General features: G+C 43.5%; 1 protein-coding gene across 2 annotated transcripts in view; it reads right to left on the bottom strand.

Moving 5' to 3' along the window:
* Positions 1–12,206, bottom strand: part of Exoc6 (exocyst complex component 6) — a 156,258-nt gene that overhangs the window by 135,007 nt on the left and 9,045 nt on the right. Inside the window, exon 1 of one of the 2 annotated variants that reach the window (XM_031390195.1) lies at positions 8,352–8,504. The exons of the other annotated variant lie outside the window; for it this stretch is intronic. Coding sequence (XP_031246055.1) covers positions 8,352–8,452 — 101 coding nt within the window. The 5' untranslated portion in view covers positions 8,453–8,504. Of the gene's footprint in view, positions 1–8,351; positions 8,505–12,206 lie in introns of those variants that run through there. 2 annotated transcript variants of the gene reach the window in all.

Genomic DNA, 12,206 nt, shown 5'->3' with positions numbered 1-12,206 from the left:
CCTACAATCATCAATATCATTGTCTTGCGCCTCCACATCCTGTCCCACTGGAAGGTCTTTGGGGGTAATAACATGCACAGAGCTGTCCTCTCCTATGACAAAAATGCTGTAACCTACAAAAGAACCTAGAGCTGTCTTACAGTTAACTTTAATTAGGAAAGGCAGAATCTAAAATGGTGATCTGGGAGCTTGAGGGGCGGTTCATGGGTTATGAGTGTTCATTGCTCATCCAGAGGACATAGGTTCAGTTCCCAGCACCCACATGGCACTTACAACTCCAGCTCCTAGGTATCAAACACACTGCAACTCTTGCAATACACTAAACTCAGGCAGGCACAAACACGTACACATAAATAATAAACAAGAAAATTTCTTTAAAAAATAAATTTCAAAAGTACAAATAATAAACCATGAATGACCATTTGTAAAATATACAATTATCAAGCTCTACTTTTATATGACCAGCAGCATAATAGGTATCTTTACCACAGCCTCATCACAAATATGAAACTGATTCATTGTGGTATGGCCTCCTAACAGAAAATTGCCAACTTTATCACAATCTATGTATGATGTGACAACATGATGACCATCATCATGTATGATGGTCATCATAGATCAAAATGTCTCTACAAAGCACACAACTACAACTACATGAAATCTTAAGAGCTCTAAAATTTATTCATGGCAAACTCTTATTAAATTATAGTATGTTCTTAGACACAGTCTTAAAATTGCCAAGATGTATGTTCTCCCTAACTAATCTATAAATTTAGCTCAATCTCAAAGACATACTTTCAAGGTATTTTTAGGAGCTAGATAAATTGATTATGAAGTTCACTTGAAGAATGAACTAGAAGAATTACCAAGAAACCCCTTTAAAAAATAAGTTACAAGGTAGAGATAGGCCAACCAGCTAGAACAAAGAACAATGAGTGACAAGGTAGAGATAGCCCAATCAAATAGAACCCACACCAAAGCCTCCATAACTAAAAGGTCGGTTACAAGATGGGAGCAGACATAAAACATTAACAGAACAGAGAAACCAGATTCAGTCCTGCTGTGTATGAAAATTAAATACCTGATAATGGCAACATCCGGAGAAAATGTGGAAAACAAATCTACTTTTAATAATTAGTTGCTGGGCAGTAGTGGCGCACGTCTTTAATCCTAGCACTTGGGAGGCAGAGGCAGGAGGATTTCTGAGTTTGAGGCCAGTCTGGTCTACAGAGTGAGTTCCAGAACAGCCAGGGCTACACAGGGAAACCCTGTCTCAGAAAAAAAAATAATAATAATTAGTATTAGCTGGGTGATGATGGCGCACCTCTTTAATCCCAGCACTTGGGAGGCAGAGGCAGGCGGATTTCTGAGTTCGAGGCCAGCCTGGTCTACAGAGTGAATTCCAGGACAGCCAGGGCTATACAGAGAAACCCTGTCTTGAAAAACAACAACAACAACAAAAAATTAGTATTAAAGCATCTGGATTGCTATAGATAATGGGGATAGTTTATGGGGATAGAGACATTCCTTACACTGTGTCTCAGGAATATGAAAAAAGAATCAGATGTAAATATAAGCATAAAACGACATAAGGAGCATGAGAAAACACGGCCAAAGTCCCTTACACAAGCATAGACTTCCACACTATGACAAAATTCAAAGCAAAAAGGATTTTTAAAAAATTAGTTGTATTTAAATATTTTATTTAAAAAAATAAAAATTTTGCACGAGAAAAAAAAAAGTAACTACAGGAAAACAACAAAATTAAAAAAAAAATAAGTTCCCAACTAATGGCACAGAAGTTTTTTGGTTTATGTTTTTTTTAATACTTATTAAATTTGCTATTTGAGGATTTCATGTATGTATACAATACTTTCTTATTTCCTGTTGTTATCCCTTTCCCACATCCATGCCTTTCTGTTCTGTTTTGTGACCCTCAGACTTTACTCAGTGCTGTCTCCATGGCCACAGGTGTGGGTCTGCCCACTGAAGCCTGGTGGGCTCACCACTTGGTACAAAACAGGAAGCAGCAACTGTCCTTCTCTCAGAATCCATCAGTAGCCAATAGTTCAGCAGGGAGAGGTAGGCTCCTTTAGCCCCTCCCCATCCAGGATGGGCTGTTGAGAGATCCAACCTTGTACAGGCCCAGTTCATGCAATCACGGCTGCTGTAAGATCATCTTTGCAATAGTTAGGACATGCGCTCAGTATCTCTCACCTGTCTTTCCCTACCTACAGGCTCTGACATTCTTCCTACTCCTTCTTCCAAATGTTTCCTGAGCATGCCCTATTAAGGACTAAGCATTAAACTATCAAAGCATCGAGAACACTTACCAGTCACTATAAAAGAAGTGTCTCTGATTAAGGATAAGAGTAGCATTTGTCCATGAATATATTTAGACTGCAGTTTGGTGTCATGACAATTTAGCTAAACCACAGTAGTGAAATTACCCAGGGAAGTTATAGTAAGCAAGGTAACCCACGACAAGAGAACAAACCCACAGATCTCTCTGATAAATGGGCCCTAGCTTTGAATCTTTAGTATCATGTATTTAACTTGAAGTGCTTTGTGAGTCGGGGGTCCGTAGCCATGGCCAGTAGAACATTGGTAATTTGAAAACAGAAAGAGGGGGCTGGTGAGATGGCTCAGCAAGTAAGAGCACCGATTGCTCTTCCAAAGGTCCTGAGTTCAAATCACAGCACCACATGGTGGCTCACAACCACCCATAATGAGATCTGACGCCCTCTTCTGGTGTGTCTGAAGACAGCTACAGTGTACTTATAATAAATAAAAATAAATAAATCTTTAAAAAAAAAGAAAAAGAAAAAGAAAACAGAAAGAGGGAACCCAGAAGGTAGACAAGTTCAATCAGGAATGGGGGCTAGGAGACAGAGGAAGAGGAGCAGGAAGGAAGGGTTAGGTGAACTGAAAGACATATGAAAAAGCCACATGGAACCCACTACTTTGTAAGCCAAATTAAAAAATAAGTAAAAAGAAAATTAGTTCAAGAGAGAACAACCTGCGTGACTCTAGATAACACTGTTCCTAGAAGCCACTGTTAATCAAACAGAAACTCCAGTGTTAGATAATGAGGTCCCTCTTTGTACGGTCAGGGAGGACCCAGAGGCCCTCAGAATAACACAGGCTACTTTCCATGTCTCTTGATTACCCACCAGAACTAGACAATAAGACCCTGCCGCTGAAGACACCTTGGGTGCAAGCTATATAGACTGCAAGCTAGAACTGAGCTGGACTTCCTCTCTGACAGGTGGCTTTCACAGTACCAGAAGATGCTATGCAAATAAGGAAGACTAACGTCTCTACTAGAATGAACCCTACGAACTACCACGCCAAACAGCGAGGCAAGCCCTTCCTAATGGGCGATAGTGGCTCAGTTATGGAGGGCCCCTGCTTGGCCTGAGGCCTGCTCCCAGGAGGAAACGAATACACGCATGGTGTGTTAGACACAGTCGTACACAGAAGTTTCTCTGAAGCTCTGAAAGTGCTGTGAGATCTGTTTGTTTGTTTGGTTTTGTTTTATTTCCATCAAACTAAGACCTTTCCCCTCTCAAAATTATGGAACCAGTAACAAGACCAAGCACCAACTGATTAACAGAAGAGATTCTTAATCAAGAATGAGACACGTGGGGGACAGACTTGAAGATCAGTTTCTCGGTGTGTGAGTCAGTAGACAGAAAGGGTGAAAGAAGTGAAGAAAATGGATTGGCTAACTAAAGGAACGAGCCATCATGTAGTCACTAGGAAAAAGCAGGCATTTTCCAGGAATTTGGTTAAAGATTTTATATCCACCAAGGGCCTAGGTCTGGTATCTGGATCAGTAAGTTATTTTTCTTTTGTTTGTTCCGTGTGTGTTGCTGGAAGGGAGGTGGTAATATGTACATTGCTGGGCTTGTTGCCTGTGCACGTGCACCTGTGTGGATGCCAGAGGTCCACAGCACAGGTCTTCCTTTACTGTTCTCCACCTTATTTCATGAAGTTCAATAATTTAGTAACCTAAACTTAAGTCCCCAAGCACATTCTAGTTCTCTAAATCTTGGACCACAGCAGTAAAACCCTTACTAAGACAGCAAGTTTGTACTCAAATAAACTGAATCATTATTTTGACACTTTTTAACATGTCTAAAAATAATGACCAGACTTCAGGTAACATTAAAACTTAGATAATTGCCACACAGTGGTGGTGCACGCCTTTAATCCCAGCACTTGGGAGGCAGAGGCAGGCAGATTTCTGAGTTCAAGGCCAGCCTGGTCTACAGAGTGAGTTTCAGGACAGCCAGGGCTACACAGAGAAACCCTATCTTGAAAAACCAAAAAAAAACCAAAACAAAACAAAACAAAAAACAAAAAAACAAAAAACCAACAACAAAAACCCCTAGATAATTAATGAATAATCATTTAACCATCTGATTGCTAAGTACAATGGAATACTAGGAGACTATCAAGCACAACTGAATTAAATGCTTTTGTTTCCCCTTTCTGTATGTCCTGCAGAGGCTTTATTTATATGACAGTTACTGAAGGTAACTCCACTTTCAGTTTGCTCCACTTATGAACGTGTGTAAAAGATGCTTTAACTACAAAGGTGGTGTGCTTGTGAGCTTTGCCAGTCTGACGGTAGTACTACCCCAGTAGTTTCGAAGTGAAACATATTCGCTGGCTAAAAGTTAAAATTCTAACCAGTAGTTAAAATCATACTAGGAAAAACAGTGATAGAGAACACAACTGTGTTTTTAATGTGTTTTTTCCAGAGTTAGTGGCCAGTCTTTGCAGAAAGCTGATGGAAGAGAACTATAGTGAATTCCAGGATAGCCTGGGCTACATAGGAAATTTGAAGCCAATGGGGTAGGGGAGAGGGGGAGAAAGAAAAAGAAAGTTAAAAAGAAATTCTCAATTTCTTTGTTCTCTTTCACAATTTAAAAACTTATCAAAAAGTCCAAAAAGTTTTTGCTTACACGGATTACGGTTATCAATATCACTGCATTAAAAATTAAATTGAGGACCGGCAAGTCAAGCTTAGTAGGTCAAAGCCCTCGCCGCACAAGCTTGACAGCCTGAGTACAATCTCTGGAATACAAATAAAAGTGGAATGCAGAGAGTCCTGTGACTTCCACACGCACACCATGGCATGTGCCCCTGCGTATGTATACACACACACCCTCACACTCACACACACACACACACACACACACACACACACACACACACACACACACACACACACACAGAGGCGGGGGCATATCATACACACATACAAACATAATAAGTTACACTTAAATTGAAAAAATTAAAGCCATGTTAGGACATGGCAACACACACCAGAATCCCAGCATTCGGGAGGCTGAGACAGAAGAATGACTTGAAGCTGGAGCTCACTCTCTGTGATACAGTGAGACCCCATCTTCAAAGAAAAAGAAAGGGAAGGGGAGAAGGAAGGAGGGAGGGAGGGGGAAGGGAAGAGGGACATAAGATGAAATGAAATTTAAAGAATTTACTGTCAAATTAAGTTGTTTGTTCTGGAAGGTAAGAGCTGCCATGACAGACTGTGCAAGCTGGAGAAGCAGAACTAGGAATACAATTCTGTGGAAATCAGAAATCCGGGAACCACAGGGGCTCAAAGTAAGTCTCAGAGTACAGGGGGATCCCAGAAGTTCCAGTATCACAAAGGCAGAAGAAGATCCAAGTTCCAGCACACGAAGAGAGAACGCAGGGGTTGGAGAGGGAGCTCAGTGGTTAAGAGCGCTGGCTGCTCTTCTAGTAGACCCAGGTTCAATTCCCAGCACCCACGTGGTGCCTTGCAACATGGAGTCTGTAACAGCAGCTCCTGGAGATCTGACATTCTCAGCACCAGGCCCACAAATAGTGCAGACATACCTGCGGGGAAAATACTCATACCCATAAAATAAAATAAAAATAATTTCAAGAGAGAGAGAGTGTGCCTTTCCGCTGCTCTTTCGTTCTGTTAGACCCGGCTCAGTTCATTCAGTGAGGTGAACCCACACTGCTGAGGTAAAGAGAACTGAGGAAGGCAGGAATCACAACTCTGCCTATAATCTAGTTTTTACATAAGGAAAGGAATCTAAGGAGACACTGATATCCAATAGCCTATCTGCTACGCACCTCACAGCCACTAGACTAGTCTCAGGATGTTTGGCTACCTCACCCAACCATCCTAAGGAAGTCAATGTAGCAAAGAAGCGGATGACACACTGTCCTTTCATTTAAGCTAAGAGGCAGACTCCCAAGTGTTAGGATCACAGCCAACCACACTCAACCAATATGTGAATGTTAAGTTCCCTCTAAAATAGGCATGGTGGTACAAGCCTGTAATCCCAGGCAGAAAGACGCTTACAAATTCAGGACCAGCCTGGTCTATTTAGCAGGCTGAATACAGCCAGGCCATATACACAGTTACTCTGTCTCAAAAAGAAAAAAAAAAAAAAAAAACTAAACTAAACTAAACAAAAAACCCTTCTACTTGAACTAGACAATATATAATTTCAAACTTGACCAGAATGGTAGCACAGACCTTTAATCTCGAAGCTGTGGCAGAGGCCGGTAGATCCTGATGAGTTCAAGGCCAGCCTCACCTTCATGTGAGTTCCAAGACAGCCAAGGTAATATAGGGAAATAATCTCAAAATTGTTGAAACTGCTGACCTCTACTACTGAATGATGGCCAGTCCTGATGTGTGTCATTCCTAGGGTCCAACAAAGGGACTTGATTTCCAGCTTTTTGAAGACCAGGAGTAACAACACACCAAGATGAGGACTCATTTTCTATTCCACACTGGCTGGGCAACTACCAAAGACAAAAGTGCATTTCCTGACCCCTGGCAAATAAATGCAGTAAATAAATCACAAATAAACTGCTTCATGAACACATTAAGGAATGGCTGTCCTATGAAACTGGAGGGGAACTTCAGTGGAATCTATGTAGATGTCACAAAGTTTTCTTTGAGTCTGATTCCTATTTTTAACTACTGTATATGTAAAATCTAATGAAAAGATTCATGTAAGAAAATTAACAAAAGGAGCTGGGCATTGGTGGTGCACACCTTTAATCCCAGCCCTTGGGAGGCAGAGGCAGGTGAACCTCTGAATTTGAGGCCAGCCTGGTCTACAAAGTGAGTTCCAAAACAGCCAGGGCTACACAGAGAAACCCTGTTTAGAAAACAAAAACAAGAGAAAGAAGAAGAAAATTAAAAGACACTAATGAGGCCTTTCCGTATCATAGCAGGAACTTTCTGTAATAAAAAACATATAACCTGCCTATTAAGTGCTTGGAGGTAGAGAATAAATGGGCAAGATCTCTCATGTTCTAAACAACCCCCACCCACCCCCCACCCCACAAATACAGAAACAAGGCTAAGGGGGTTAAATGATTTTTACAGTCATCAGTGGCAGTTTATGGGAAAGAAACAAGAAACCCATCAGAAGATCTAGCTCCCTGGGGTAAAGTTAATTTACAAGTTGAACTGACTTCATTTTATCTACATTTACATTGAGAAAACAGAATTCTATTTCCAGGAAGTGTATCCTGAAGAAAGACTACTGACAAAGCACAATCCCTCTCAAATTCCCTTAGTGAGCCACAAATTCATTCATCCTAATTTCGAAAGATGGAATCGTAATCCTTGAAGTGTCTAACCTAGTGTTAATGATTAATGGCTCTGTACCAGTACCAGTCCATAGGGGCAGCAAGCATTCCATCTGGTATGGACTATTCATTACCTGGTACTACTATTCCTAAAGAGAGTGGATTTGGATCCATTTAAAATAAGCTGAATTTTTAATACAAAAATTAACAAAACGTTTGTCAATAAGTAAAGGCTTCCTGTCCCAAGAGCATCGTCACCCAAGCATGAACCCGAGCTGTCAGCCCACGCTCGCGTCTCGCCCGGGGAGAAGGGCGCTGCAGCGGGGGAGAAGGGTGCTGGCGTCTCCCGCTCAATTTCAATTCTCCCACACCCGGAGCAGTCAGTGCTCATCAACGCGCAACTTGGCACCCGGATCAGTCACTCCGGCCACCTGCCGGTGACCTTCGTCCCCAGCACAGAGCAGACAGCCACCGCGGAGGGGTCAGGGCCTCGGGGCATCAAGGCCTTAGGCTGGGGCAGCTCCCAGGGTCAGAGACACCCTGGCAGCCACACCCACAGGCTGCGCGGTGACAGGTGCCCGGGTCCTCCGGGTCCCGCAGCCCACGAGCGCCCGCCCCCGCGCGCACCACCTGTCGGGCCGACGCGCGCGCACCCGGCAGCGGACGCCCCGCCCGGCTCCTAAGGAGTCCCTGGTCAGGGCAGCCCCGAAAGCCCGGGCATGTGAGAACCTTACCGGAGGGTGGGCCCTACGCAGGCGGTGTCGGTGCTTTCGATCTCCTGCAAGATCCGCTCGTGCTCCGGGACCGTGCCCAGAGCCTCGCAGCTCTCCGCCATCTTGGCTGGAAGCGGAGGCGCCGGCCGGGCGCGCCGCCGCGCAGACCACAGGAGCGAGCGGCAGGTGGCGCAAGCGCGGCGCGCGGCGCGGCGGGGCGGGGCGGGGCGGGGAGGGGCGGGGCTTGGCGGGGTGGGGCGCAGCGGTGGTGGTGGTGGTGGTGGTAGTGGGTAACGCTGACCGTGGAAGGAAAGGGTCACGGGGTGGGGGGACAACCACCGACTCCATCTTTCCTCGCGACCTGCCCCTGGTTATCTAGAGGCATATTAGTGATGTGTGTGCTGCTGCGCGCTGCAGGGTACCCAAGCAATGACGGAGGTGACCCTCAGTCACACGCGCTCAGTAATAGAAGCTACCGGAGCAATAGTGGGGAGTCAGAAAAAGGCAAATAAATGCTCTCACGAAAAATCAAAACTGAGTGTGCCATTAAGATTTATTTTTAAGAACAAACAAAAATTCTACACCTCGACAGCTCTGATGCAAGTTCACAGAGGTTAGTCACATTGGGCATAAACTATCAAACATCAGGAGGAAAATGAGAAAGAGAGTAAGGCACTTGCTGGCAACATAGAAAAGAGGCCCAGGGCAATGTTTGATTTCACGCTGAAGTTCTTGAGCCCAAGCGCTCCCAGGGAGTGGTAACTGGGCTGGAGTGGGAATAGAACTGTAGGAGGAAAAGAGTGGGTAATAGAGAGGTAGAAGGAAATGGCAGGTGGCTTGAGCAAAGGAACACATGTAGAAAAAGAGTCTTGCTTAACAACCTGGATCTAGGACAGCGTGGAAACCAGTTTGTCGTGATCAAAGCACTGATGGGAGATTAGTCAGGAAAGAGTTCAAACCTAGCCCGAGGGACAACTAATTTTCTGCTCTCCATTAATCCAGGAGTTACGAGCTTCCCTGTGAGTCAGGCAGGCTGTGCACTAGCCAGCTGACAGACTCACTCTCTTCCCTGGGACTCTACTACCAGCTTTTTCCCTCCCCTTCCTCCTTTTCCTCTCTCTCCTCCCCCTCTCCCTCCCCATCCTCCTCCTCTTCATCCTCCTCCCCATAAGAAATCCTGGGAGAAATATTGAGAAACAGTAAAGAACATGCGCTCTGAAGACAAGTGTCCTAAACCCTACTCCTTGACTGATGCCACTTCACAGGTGTGTGACACTAGGCAAAACTTGATACTTTTCTATCTCAGCTTTCCCAGCTGCAACTGCTAATAACTGAGGTATCTACCTTGCTACCCTATACAATATAAGTTCTGTTATTTCTGTTACAAATTACCACAAATGCCAGAGCGTGGAAGGACTCAAGTGTAATCTCTTAGAATACTCACATGGCATGGCAACACAACTGCATTTCTTTCCAGACTCTAGGAAGGCATTTGTCCCTTTGCTTTGCCAGATTCTAAATGCTATCATATTCTTTGCCTGTGACTTTCTCATTGTGTGGCTCTGGTAACCTAGAACTCACTACATAGAACAGGCTGGCCTTGAACTCACAAAGGTCTGACGGCCTCTGCCTCCCACGTGCTGGGATTTAAAGTATGAGCCATCATATCCAGCCCCCTTTTTAAATAAAGAGTTATTTATTTTACGTGAGGCCAGAAGAGAGTGTCTGCAAGTGGAATTACAGACAGTTATTACCCACCATATAAGTGCTAAGAACCAAAGCCAGGTCCTCTGCTAGAGCAGCAGATGCTCTTAACAGCTAAGCCATCTCTTCAGCCAAGTTTTATTTACTTTGCACACCTGAGTCCCAGAAACTTCAGCACCTGCTATCCTGAAGAACCAGAGAATTCACTACATCCGACTGTGCGTTCCACCAGGAACCAATCCCACTACAAGTGGAAGTGAAGCTATGGAAGCCTCACCTGTCCCCCACTGTCTCGCTGGTACCAGGGAATTCTGCCTTCTCTGGGAAATCCCACTTCCTTGTGCTTTCAGAATATAAATAACAACAACAAAAAAAGTGTATCTCTTCAGATTAACAATTTTGTCCCATGTGTTCAGGTCCTTGAGTTCGGACAACTTTTTTTTTCTTTAATTTGCAACTCTGATAGTTCCTCATAGAATTCTAAACATAGCAGAGAAAATAGAGGGATTATTTTTTAATCAAAGAATACTGAAGTTATTCTGAAGTAACTGAAGAATTTAGGATGAATTAGAAACTAGTCCAAACAGATCTAAGCAAAGGGTGGAACATAGCTACCCTGTGTTGGTACCGATTAGAAATTTAAACTATGAAAGTATTATTGTTATTATTTTGTTGTTATTTGTTTGTTTTTGAGACAAGATTTCTCTGTATTGCTCTGGCTGTCCTGGAACTCACTTTGTACATCAATTTGACCTCAAACTCAGAAATCTATCTGCCTCTACCTCCTGAGAGCTTGGATTAAAGGTATGTGCCACTGCATCTGGCATAAACTATGAAATTATTAGTAGTTTATTCAAAAATTGCTTTAAATCTCTCCTCTGGTAAATGAGGGAGAGACCAAGGAAGACCTCTGGGTCCTTCACGCCTTCACAGGTTTGCTGTAACTCCTCATCTCATTGACATTTTTGCTCTAAATAATTTTCAACTTAGATCTCCTCTGAAGAATGTTTGATCTAAAATGGTGGTCTGTTCAACAAAAGGAAGCTTTAAATAAAATGTTTATTAAATAAAAAAAAATTGCTTTAAATATTCCACAACGCTATTGTATTTAGTTATCTTGTTAGAAACCTGCGGCCCAGTGTAGATGATCAACTGCAAGTCTCTTCCGTCCATATCCATCAAGAGTTCAGTGTGAGAAACAGAATTTATGGACTTCTGTCAGAGGATATAAATCTCACGGCTATTCATACAAATGGGTCTTTATTAAAAATAAATTAGACTTTCCTCTGCTGACTGCTCCTCCAACCCCTGAGGCAGCCCTCTTTGGGTGTTAGCACTTCCTACATGCAGGTTCAGCTCATGAGAAGGGAAAAGAAGCCCGAAAACTGAATCACAAAACAATGAGGACAAATTTTCTCTCTCCTACAAAGAAGTAAACATCTAGTTCCCTCTGCGGCAAATTACAGAGCTCAGAGAGTAAGCAAGACTAGAATGCACGGTTCTGTAGAGTAAAGCGGGCTATGAATGTAAGAGCGTCCTATCAGACTGGCCGGCTGACAGCTAGCCACTGTCTCCTACCGAGGTACTGTTCTCCTAAGCATTGGCTGCACAGACCTTTGCCCTCTTCTTCACAATCTTCATCCCATCTGCCCAAAGCCAGTTCCCAATGCTTCCCTTGGGAAAGCCAAGGCTGCTTAAAGATGCGCTTACTGGGCCCCTTTCAGTCCCCCACCCAGAGAAGCTGCCTGGCTGTCAGGACTGGGCATTCTTCTGAATTCACAATTCAGGACAAAGGGAAGTTGGTCCAGTTACCACTTCTCCATCGAAAGCAGTTTTTGTTATTTCCTCTCTGTGGCTTTCTGATAGTTCTGTTAGTACCTAAAGGGGTTTTTTTGTTTGTTTTTTTTTGTTTGGTTGTTGTTGTTGTTGCTAACAATTTAAATCTAGGTGTGTTTGTAACTACACTTTTCTGTCTTTGACTTTGTTTTGGTTGCCTGCTCAGTTGGTGGTTGCTTGGTTGGTCCTTATTAAATTAAGGCCTTGAGCTAGAGAGAAATTAGGAAGTTTGGGCTTTGTTTTTCACCCTAGGCTGGCCAAATTATAATAAACCCAGTTTCTTTTTACTGATTTGTGGTCTCTCCTGGTTCCTTCTTTTGTGTGTGTGTGTGTGTG

Source organism: Mastomys coucha, unplaced genomic scaffold (assembly GCF_008632895.1).
Source record: "Mastomys coucha isolate ucsf_1 unplaced genomic scaffold, UCSF_Mcou_1 pScaffold21, whole genome shotgun sequence".
NCBI lineage: Eukaryota > Metazoa > Chordata > Mammalia > Rodentia > Muridae > Mastomys > Mastomys coucha.
This window is presented reverse-complemented; position numbering and strand designations above follow the sequence as displayed.